Source organism: Nothobranchius furzeri, chromosome 17 (assembly GCF_043380555.1).
Source record: "Nothobranchius furzeri strain GRZ-AD chromosome 17, NfurGRZ-RIMD1, whole genome shotgun sequence".
Classification (NCBI taxonomy): domain Eukaryota; kingdom Metazoa; phylum Chordata; class Actinopteri; order Cyprinodontiformes; family Nothobranchiidae; genus Nothobranchius; species Nothobranchius furzeri.
This window is the reverse complement of record NC_091757.1, coordinates 20,465,189-20,474,374: the sequence shown is the minus strand read 5'-3', so window position 1 is coordinate 20,474,374 and position 9,186 is coordinate 20,465,189. Positions and strand designations below refer to the sequence as shown.

Genomic DNA, 9,186 nt, shown 5'->3' with positions numbered 1-9,186 from the left:
GCTGGAATATCTTCACCCTGGTCATCAGAAGGATGGACAACACAAAGGTCTGGTGGTTGGGTTTGGGTTATTCTGTGGTGAACGCTGCAGACGAGCTGCTCTGCTGACTGACACAATCCTGCCACATCTGATCCTTCCAGCTCACTTTTAGTGAACCTGACGTTTCCGACTCATCTGAGAGGCTCGGTGAATATTAATGAGCTGCTGTAGTCCCATAAATCATTCTGACTGAGGACACGCCCCCTGCCCTCTGATTGGCTCGTCTCGGATGCGTGCCCTCTCGGTGTTTTAAACCGCCTCTGGAGCATTTTGATGAAGCGTCGCTGTCAGAAGGTTCGGAGCGGAGGATGTTCGGCAGCTACCGCGTCTCCGTCACATCGCGGACCCGAACCTGATGTGGTTTCGACCTGATCGTGGATGCAAAGTTCCGGAGAGCTCTGAGCGTCCCGCGAGCACTTTCAGGCTGTCTGAAGTTGTGACGGAACCAGGAAACGCTTTGTCTCGGAAAGGTAACGCACCTTTCCGTTTTCCTGTTCAGGTCGTCCTCGTTCGCGCGCGCTTTCCTGTCGGGGTCATTATATTATAAATAATTATAATAATAAATGTTATTATTAGATACGAAGAGAAAAGCTGAAAGGTTCGTCGGCAGCGCTCCTGCAGCTGCTGTCGCTCTCAGACCCGCAGCTTTCTTACTTCCGCCTGCGGGACCAGAAGCACCGAGCAGCTTAACTTCTCCACCGGGCTGGGCGAAGTTCACGAGTCTGAACACCAGGAAGAGATCAGCGATTCTCCTCTAAACGGCTCGCTCGTGACTTTTCTCAGTGGAAGCAGCTTTCTACTCGGTCGTCTACTTTTAAAGTATTTTCTCTTTGGGCTGCAAAGTACAAAGTAACAGAAACCTGGACAGTGAAATCTGAACACAAATGCGTTGGTTAAAAAACTGCACTTAAAGAGCAAGTCACCCCCAAATCACATTTTTTTTTTGCTGATAAACTATTTAAAGGAGTGTCTAATCGTGCTGCAGACATGTGTATCAATAATTTGGCAGTTCAGTGCATCTTGGTTAAAATTCAAATATTCTGCCTATAACTGTCAGTGTTGTGCCGTCGTCAGGGAAAATTTCTGCACTGTATTTGAATTTAAATCTGCCACCGCTATTGGCTAAGAGGTATGCTATGATGTCATCTGGTACATTATGATGTCACAATGCCGTTGTGAGCCTGTGTGTGTGTGTATTTGTTAGCGGCTCCGCCCTCTCGGTCTGCCAAGCAACAGCATTTGTTGCATTTTTCAAACATGAAGTGGGAGTGAAGTAAGTTTCTTGTAGGGGGTGACTTGCTCTTTAATTAAGACTGAATCAAAACAGATGTCCCTTCAAAATAAAAGCTGGGGAAGAGATCCCTTCTGTCAAAGTTGCGTGGATGATATGATTACGGATCATCTGTCATCCTGCAGCTCTGAGACCTCAGATAGGGGATCGACCCCCAGCTTTTATTTTGGTGGGCTTATTCTGTGTGATGCTAATCCAAATTAGCATATTAGCTTAACATTTAGTTAAAACCACCACATTTATATTCAGATGTTGTCATTCTGATCTAACTTTATACATTCAGACATGATTTAAATCACCTAAATGCAGCGCTGTTATTTGAAGGTGAGTGTGGTGAAACAGGTCCTGATCCTGTGGTGGGGCGACGGTGGCACAGGAGTTAAGCGCTCGCCCCATTATCAGAAGGTTGCGGGTTCGAGCCCCGCTCAGTCTGTCACTGTCGTTGTGTCCTTGGGCAAGACACTTAACCCACGTTGCCTGCTGGTGGTGGTCGGAGGGACCGGTGGCGCCAGTGCTCGGCAGCCTTGCCTCTGTCAGCGCGCCCCATGGCAGCTGTGGCTACATCGTATCTCATCACCATCAGTGTGTGAATGGATGAATGACTGATTGTGTTTTGAAGCGTGGGATAGGCTTAGGGTTCCAGGACTCTAGAAGGCGCTATATCAAATACACGCCATTTACCACTTAGCATTTACCATTTTAGTGTAGTCAGCTATAACCAGTGCTCCAGTGCTTTTATAATGTAGGTAAAATGATGGATGCTGTGGATGGAGACACCTGTCTCACCTGGTGTGTCCCTGTCCAGGAGTCTCGGGGACGTCAGCATGGTGAACAGTCAAGCCTCAGGTGCACCAGCAGCTCCCAGATGCTGTGCAGGATGTGGGGGGAAGATCTCAGACCGCTTCCTGCTCTTCTCCATGGAGCGCTACTGGCACACGCGCTGCCTGAAGTGCTCCTGCTGCCAGGCCCAGCTGGGGGACCTCGGCTCCACCTGCTACAGCAAGGGGGGCATGATTCTGTGTCGCAGTGACTACATCAGGTGAGAGGAAGCAGGATGAGGTGGTGGAATCGGGTGGCGGCCCGGCGCTCGGCCCTTTCTGAGCTTTCGGTCCCGTTTATGTTTGCAGGCTGTTCGGGCACAGCGGGGCGTGCAGCGCCTGCGGCCAGTCGATCCCGGCTAACGAAATGGTGATGAGGGCACAGGGAAGTGTTTACCACCTGAAGGTAAATCCCAGCATGCACATCGCTCGCTTTCCTGCTGCCTTCTCGGCAGACACTTCTGGGATTTGATGGGAACAAAAACAAATGATACCCTCTTTCCTTTTGTAGTCCTGAGCTTCATGTCGGGTGTTTGAGTTTTCGATGGGATTAGACTTTATTTTACACGTGTAGAGACCTGTCCCTTCTGGTGTTTGTGTTCCAGTGTTTCAGCTGTGCCACGTGCAGAAACAGACTCATACCGGGGGACCGCTTTCATTACATCAATGGTACAATCTTCTGCGAGCGCGACAGGCCTGGCGCTGCCTTGCTCAACAGTCACCTGGCTCCCCTTCAGAGTACCTCGGTGCTGACAGACCAGAAGGTAAATAAAAGAGCTGCAGACCTTGGTGTAATCAGACTGGAACCTCATGTCCCTCTGAACTTTTCTATGTCACAGATGAGAACAATCATATTTCCTTCAACAGCATCTAGAAGTCTCCTTTTGTAAGTCATAAATGAAACCAGCAGCTCTGCTTTAGCTGTTAGTTTATCAGAATCAGAAAACTTTACTGGTCCCTAGGGATGGGTACCTTTGACATTTGAATCGATCCGGTACTAATTCCCGGTACCTACGAGTCGATACCGGTACTTAACGGTACCAATTTTCGATACTTTTGAGTATTATTTTAATTCTCTTTTATAATTAAATATATTTTTTTCTCAATATATAACCATATTTGATAAATATCACGATAAATATCATACAAGTTTGTATTTTAACATCGTCCTTGTAGTTTTATAAGCTGATAATTAAAATGAAGCAAACATCTTTACTGTGAACTAAATTTACTGTATCTTCATTCCTTTTGCCGTCCTTTTTCATTTGATTTTTCCTACTGGGAAGTTAGAATTTCCGAGGAGAAAGCGAACGCACCATTAGCTGATAACAACGGTGGCAATGGAAGCTAACATATCAAGCTAACGTTATCTTTAACAGTTTATTTAGCTGCTGGAGCAGATTAAAACGATGATGCCTCAAACTTATATCGTTGTCGCTGGTTTTACCTTCACCCAATCACCCGTCGCATTTAGTAAAGTAAAGCCAAACTTTAGAGCGCGTTCATGTTCTTCTAGTCGGAAATTCGGAGTTCCGAGGAGAAAGCGAACGCACCATTAGCGAAACGGAAGCTAACAAATCAAGGTAACGTTATCTTAAACATTTTATTTACCTACTGGAGCAGATTAAGATGAGGATGTCTCACTTAGATCGTTGTCTGTCGCTAGTTTCATCACCCAGTTACCCATCACATTTAGTGAAGTGGACCCAAGTTTTAGCGTGCGTTCTTTCTACCATGCTTGCTCTGTTTACAACGGGCTCGCAGGGACCGGCGACATAACGCTCTTGCGCATGCGCAACTGTCTTGGCAGTACCGAAACGAGGCACCGTTTGAAATGACGTGAATCGGTGTTCGGTCGGTACCTTAAAAAGTACCGAATTCGGTACCCATCCCTACTGGTCCCCATGGGGCGATTAATTTGAAGCTTACCACAAGCTCACCATTGTGAAAAACACAATCACTCACTAACAATCACACGACGTGTGTCACTACCAGCATCCCGTAAGCATCACCAGTGAGCAGTAGCCCTCTAAAATGGGCACGTACTGAAAGGCCAGCGTTATTTAGCCGCCCTTCCCGACTCAGAGTTAAGCAGTTCGATAGCCGATGGAACAAAGGAGTTGGCCAGACGGTTTGTTTTCCGATAAGGTTCATAAAAACGACGTCCTGAAGGCATGGAGAGGCTGACCTAACACAGGGTATCCGCGGGTCCTTAAAAAGTCTTAAAAAGTCTTAAATTTGCTTTTCCAAATTTAAGGCCTTAAAAATCCTTAAAAATGACAAATAATCCTTAAATACAGTTTCCAAAGGTCTTAAATTACCAAAGACCCAATAAACAAGATTCTTTCATTTTTGTCAAATTTTCGTGAATTTCTAGTTGGTGTTCAGCATTTTTTGTGTGTACGATGTTGGCGTAAGCGGAACCGTACACGTTCAGTTGGTTGTGAAAGGGGGCTATTTTTAGATGAGCACATTAGCTGATTAAGCTAGTGGGAGCTTGCACCATGGGGAAGTGCAAGTTTAATGTTAACTGGATGGCTAATCCCACGTTCGCGACATGGTTAGCACCGGTTCCAGGCAATAGCCGGAAATTATAACTTAAATAAAATTTTAAAAATAGCTTAAATTTGGTCAAAGTGGCCTTAAAAAAGGTCTTAAAAAGTCTTAAATTTGGCTCCTTTAAACCTGCAGATAGCCTGCTAACACACCTTTAGCCTCTTTAGTGCCCTCTCCTCCCATAGAGACTGTCTCTTTGTTTTGCTCAAATCATTTTACAGCAGGTTTTGATCATGTTCAGCAGCTTAAAGACAAGGCTGTGTGCCAGCAAACACATGAGAAGGTTTCTATAAAACAGCAATAAGAGGATCCTTTCATTCACATTAAAATAATTATTTCCTTAAAAGATGGAATCTCTGCAGAGCTCGTTTAAAAATGGAGTCTGTGTTTGTGTAAAAGCCAGCTTTGCCGCGAGCCAGCGCTGCTTGGGTTTGATGAGTTATATCTCCAGAGCTAAAATTTGTACCAGAAGGAAGCAGCGGCACCAAAATAAATAAAAGGATATAGAAAAGTTGTTGTGACTGACCAACGCTGACCTTTACCCGACCTCCTGCCCCATCTACAGGTGTGCTAAGAGCCGTCTCGTCTCCTTACATTTCTCCTCCCCGGTTACTGTTGTGGAGCCTCATCACTTCCCTTTGTCTCGAGGATCCAGTTCGCCATCGGTCAGAGAATCCTGCAAAGGCGAGCTTCTGTTGTGTTCCATGCCAGAGTCGTCTGTCCGTGAAGCAAAGACTTAAGAGAGGACTACAGACTCCTTCAGGACGGACGAAGCTGAACTGTGCTGATGAATCCTCTCGGAAAGAAGAGAAGGAGCTTGCAGGACAGTTTGGTGGACTGCTGGTGTAATTCCCTCTGTGTGGTCCCAAAGAGCCTCTGATCTCTCCTCTGTACATGTTGATCTTCAGATCTCATTTCTGGTTTATTAGTGTGAATGTGATGATTGAGAGAATCGGCTTAAAGCCCACAACCAGAACCAGAACCCGTCATCCACACGTGCTGGGTTGTCTGTCACACGCTCTGGTGGAACGATCCAGAGATGGTTCTGCTGTTTCTCCTGCTGTAGTCTCATTCCTTCATCAGACGTCTGTGCAGTGTGTTTTTTTTTTTTTGGGGGGGGGGGGGATAAAAACAGAAATCCTATTAAAACGATTTTCCTGTGACGTGTCACGACGCGACCTGAGGTCAATGCAGCATTAGAGTGGCGCTGTGTTGCGTGGTACCTAGCATGGTGGAAGTTCCCGGCTCCCTTGCTCTCTTTAGCCCTGGATGGTGAAAACATGCCTGATTACCCCGAGGAATGGAATTAGAGGGCTTGAGCTCTGACCATTTACAGAAGCAATTAAACATGAGCCCTGTATCTGTGTTGCTGGAGCTCCTGGGAGCATGAACTTGGGCCATATCCTGTGGCTGGCTGGCTGCCTCCAATAAAGCCTAATCTGAAAGCAGGCTAATTAAAGGGGAGTTGCCCCGTCTACATCCCGAGCATTTGAAACAATCTGATGTATTTACTGTTTACTATGTTCCAATTAAAGCCCCCACACAGCCCAGTTTGTTCCCATCACAGCCTCTTTGTTCTTCGCCACACTCGGCATGGCTTCTGAAAATGATTTTCCTGAGCTGCGTCTAATTTGCTGTAACTCCTGTGCCTTTTTAATGCCATGTGAGAACTTTAAAGCCTCAGCATACCATCAGAGGTGGAGGGTTACGCTGTGTGCCGGAAGCAGGCGATGGCATCTGCTCCACTTTCACACCTTGCCTGCTTGCTTTAGTGATGTGTCGGTCGTGAACGAACCGGCTCCAAGAGCTGGCTCGTCATTGGGAGCCGTAACCCCCCCCCCCCCCCCCCTCCAACTACAGGTCAACATGTGTAACTGCGTGTCCAGACTGTCCAAACAAAGAGCAGCAGGGGTGGGGAAGAGGGAGGCTCAGACTCAGACACACAACAGAGCACATGCGGGCGGTGGGAGACGGGAGGGAATGAGGAGGAGAGTGCGACTTACCCCAAAATTCCACTATCTCCGTTCCGCCCCCGCTGCCGCTTGCTTCCGAACTCAATTTTTACTGGTACCCGCTCTACAGCGGCTCCGCTCCGGTGCGGAGACCTGAGGTGCGCAAACAGGCATGCGCGGGATTTTTGAGATCTTGCGATACAGTCCGAGCAATAAACGCGGAAGTTAGATCCAAACACCCGTTGTGTGGGAGAAGCATCGAAATGAGCTGTTTAATCTGCCCATCATTTGTGTTGAGAGATCAGCAGTGTTTGGATCAACAAAGGGCGACTACTTTGATAGTAGAAACTGTATTTATGGCTTACTTTTGTGCATTTAAAGTTCAGCCGCCATTGATAGTTGTTAAAAGTTGTTAAACCTGTGCATATGAAACAAAAAATGCTTTTTGTTAATCAATTTATTGTGAAATAACGGAAGCTGTGCTTGCTCCCTTTCCTGTTGGGCGGTTGTGGTTTCTGTCCATTGAATGCGGAGGTGCTCCAGCGTCCGGCAAAAATAAAATCCATCCTATTTTTGCCGGATGGCGGAACGGTGGGTGGCGCACGGCGCCGCACGGCCGCAGTAGTGGAACAGCTCTGATTGACTACAATGGAACCGATTTTGCTGCAGAGTTCGTGCCGGAGCGGAGCGGAGATAGCTTAATTTTGGGGTTAGACGGTGAGAAAATGAGCGCCAGCAGTCGGAAAGTTGAGATTTCTTAAATTGTTCAGTTAATAAATCCATAGAAATGATAAATATTTGATATATTGCATTTTTTACATTAGCAAATCATTTTACGTATAGTTTAGTATTATTTTTGGTGATAAATGTACTCTACGCAACAGAAAATCGGAGCCGAAAGAGCCGGCTCTTTTTGGTGAGCTGAGCCAAAAGAGCCGGAATTCCCATCACTAGCTTGCATGGCTGCCATCAAACTTGCACTTTAATGCGCTTTAGTTATTTCCAAACGTCCCACTTGTCATGGTCGGCGCTGATACCACGTCAATTATTTATTCCACGTCTGATCAAGGAGCGTCACGCAAATTCATTAACGTATGCAAATGATCACAATTACAATTATCTTTGTATCGTGATGGTGAAGAAATAAAACCTCGGCACACTCCTGAGTCCCACCGCACCACAAGTTACACTTTGCATTCAAACTAATCAAGCCTCATCTGCCTTCTGCTAATTAGCCAGAACGTTTTCAGATGCCAATTAGCAGGTCTCATGAAAAAGCTCTTTGCCACGAGGCGTTGTCTTTTATCAGAGCTTCTGCAGGTGTGTGGATCACCATGCTGCCTGTGTCGTAGAAAAGTGTTTATTCCTGCTAATTAATCATATTAACACATGCAGATGAGTGTAATTGCCTAAGATACTCCACCTCACACTGTGTGAAGACACAAGAAGATGCCAGACTATTTTTTTATGATGGAGGACCAGCAGAGCTTCCTGCTGTAACACAGGTCCAAGATGTCTGAGAGTACAGCTGAGGGTCCTGGTGAGAACGTCCAGTCTGCTTTGTGTCAGCAAATGTTAATGAAGATGAAAAGGGCCCCAGAACTCCCCCACCCACCCAGCTGTTATCACTATTTTAAAATTACATAATGCCAAAAGCTTGTTACTTTGGGGCTTATTAGCTATATGTGTCTTCCTGCTAGCTGGTTAGCTCATGCTAAGCTCAAAGCTCTGTGCTAATTTGGCATCAGTAGCCAAACGATACTACATGCATGTGGAAATTCTGATCTTTAACTTGATGAGAGATCACTTAAACACAGATCATTTAAACCTGCAAACCACAACCTGCCGACACAATCAGGAAGTAAGTGCTAACACGTTCCAGTCAGTCATTTCTGGAAAGACCAGGAGACATTCAGAGGTTTGGAAGATGCAACGATCTAAGAGCATAATCCCTACGGGCTCCCCTCTCAGGGTTTAGCAGCAGTTCTAATCTCGAAGTGTTACTCACATAGATGGTTTCCTCAACAGCCTCTGTTCAGATAAATAGAGTTCACCTCTTTATGGCTGATTAGCTAACAGTTGAAGTGCAGCCAGGGCCAGAGCGGTGTTTCTGTTTCCTTAAAGCTTCAATCAACAGTTTACCAACGACTAAGTACCTGACTTTATACACACACACATTAGGGGTTGCATGATAAATTTTTTCTTAAAGTCGACCGTCAAGTAATGAAAATCGAGTCGACTTCGACTAATTGTTGATGACGTCATTCACCTGATTGCGCCCACATTTTCTAAGTTAAACACATTTCTTTCAACAACGATAGTTTCTGCATCTTGCTTCAGCCCCCTCCCTCGGCCGCAAACTCACTGATGCGCCTGCAGCCTCTCAGACTTCCTGCTGCTCTAAACATTAAAATAATTATTTCATTTTCTGTTCCTCACTTCTGATTACCTTCAGTGGTGTCTGTTTGTTGCAACCAGCAGGTACAAAAACTAACTTGTTTTTATTTGACTATTTTTCTGTCCTGCCTGT

At 46.0% G+C, this 9,186-nt stretch overlaps 1 protein-coding gene across 1 annotated transcript; it reads left to right on the top strand.

Annotated features, from left to right (window-relative positions):
• The first annotated feature begins 311 nt into the window (after window positions 1-311).
• Window positions 312-5,842, top strand: LOC107372559 (LIM domain transcription factor LMO4-B). Its single transcript, XM_015940782.3, has 5 exons — window positions 312-509; window positions 2,136-2,369; window positions 2,458-2,554; window positions 2,754-2,912; window positions 5,270-5,842. Exons 2-5 carry the CDS (start codon window positions 2,155-2,157, stop codon window positions 5,276-5,278), a joined length of 480 nt encoding a protein of 159 aa, XP_015796268.1. The 5' UTR covers window positions 312-509; window positions 2,136-2,154; the 3' UTR covers window positions 5,279-5,842.
• Window positions 5,843-9,186: the final 3,344 nt, after the last annotated feature.

Coding starts and splice junctions, on each gene's coding strand:
- LOC107372559 (XM_015940782.3), top strand. CDS start 2,155: ATGGTGAACAGTCAAGCCTCAGGTGCACCAGCAGCTCCCAGATGCTGT. Junction 2,370..2,457: donor TGTCGCAGTGACTACATCAG/GTGAGAGGAAGC, acceptor TTATGTTTGCAG/GCTGTTCGGGCACAGCGGGG. Junction 2,555..2,753: donor GAAGTGTTTACCACCTGAAG/GTAAATCCCAGC, acceptor TTTGTGTTCCAG/TGTTTCAGCTGTGCCACGTG.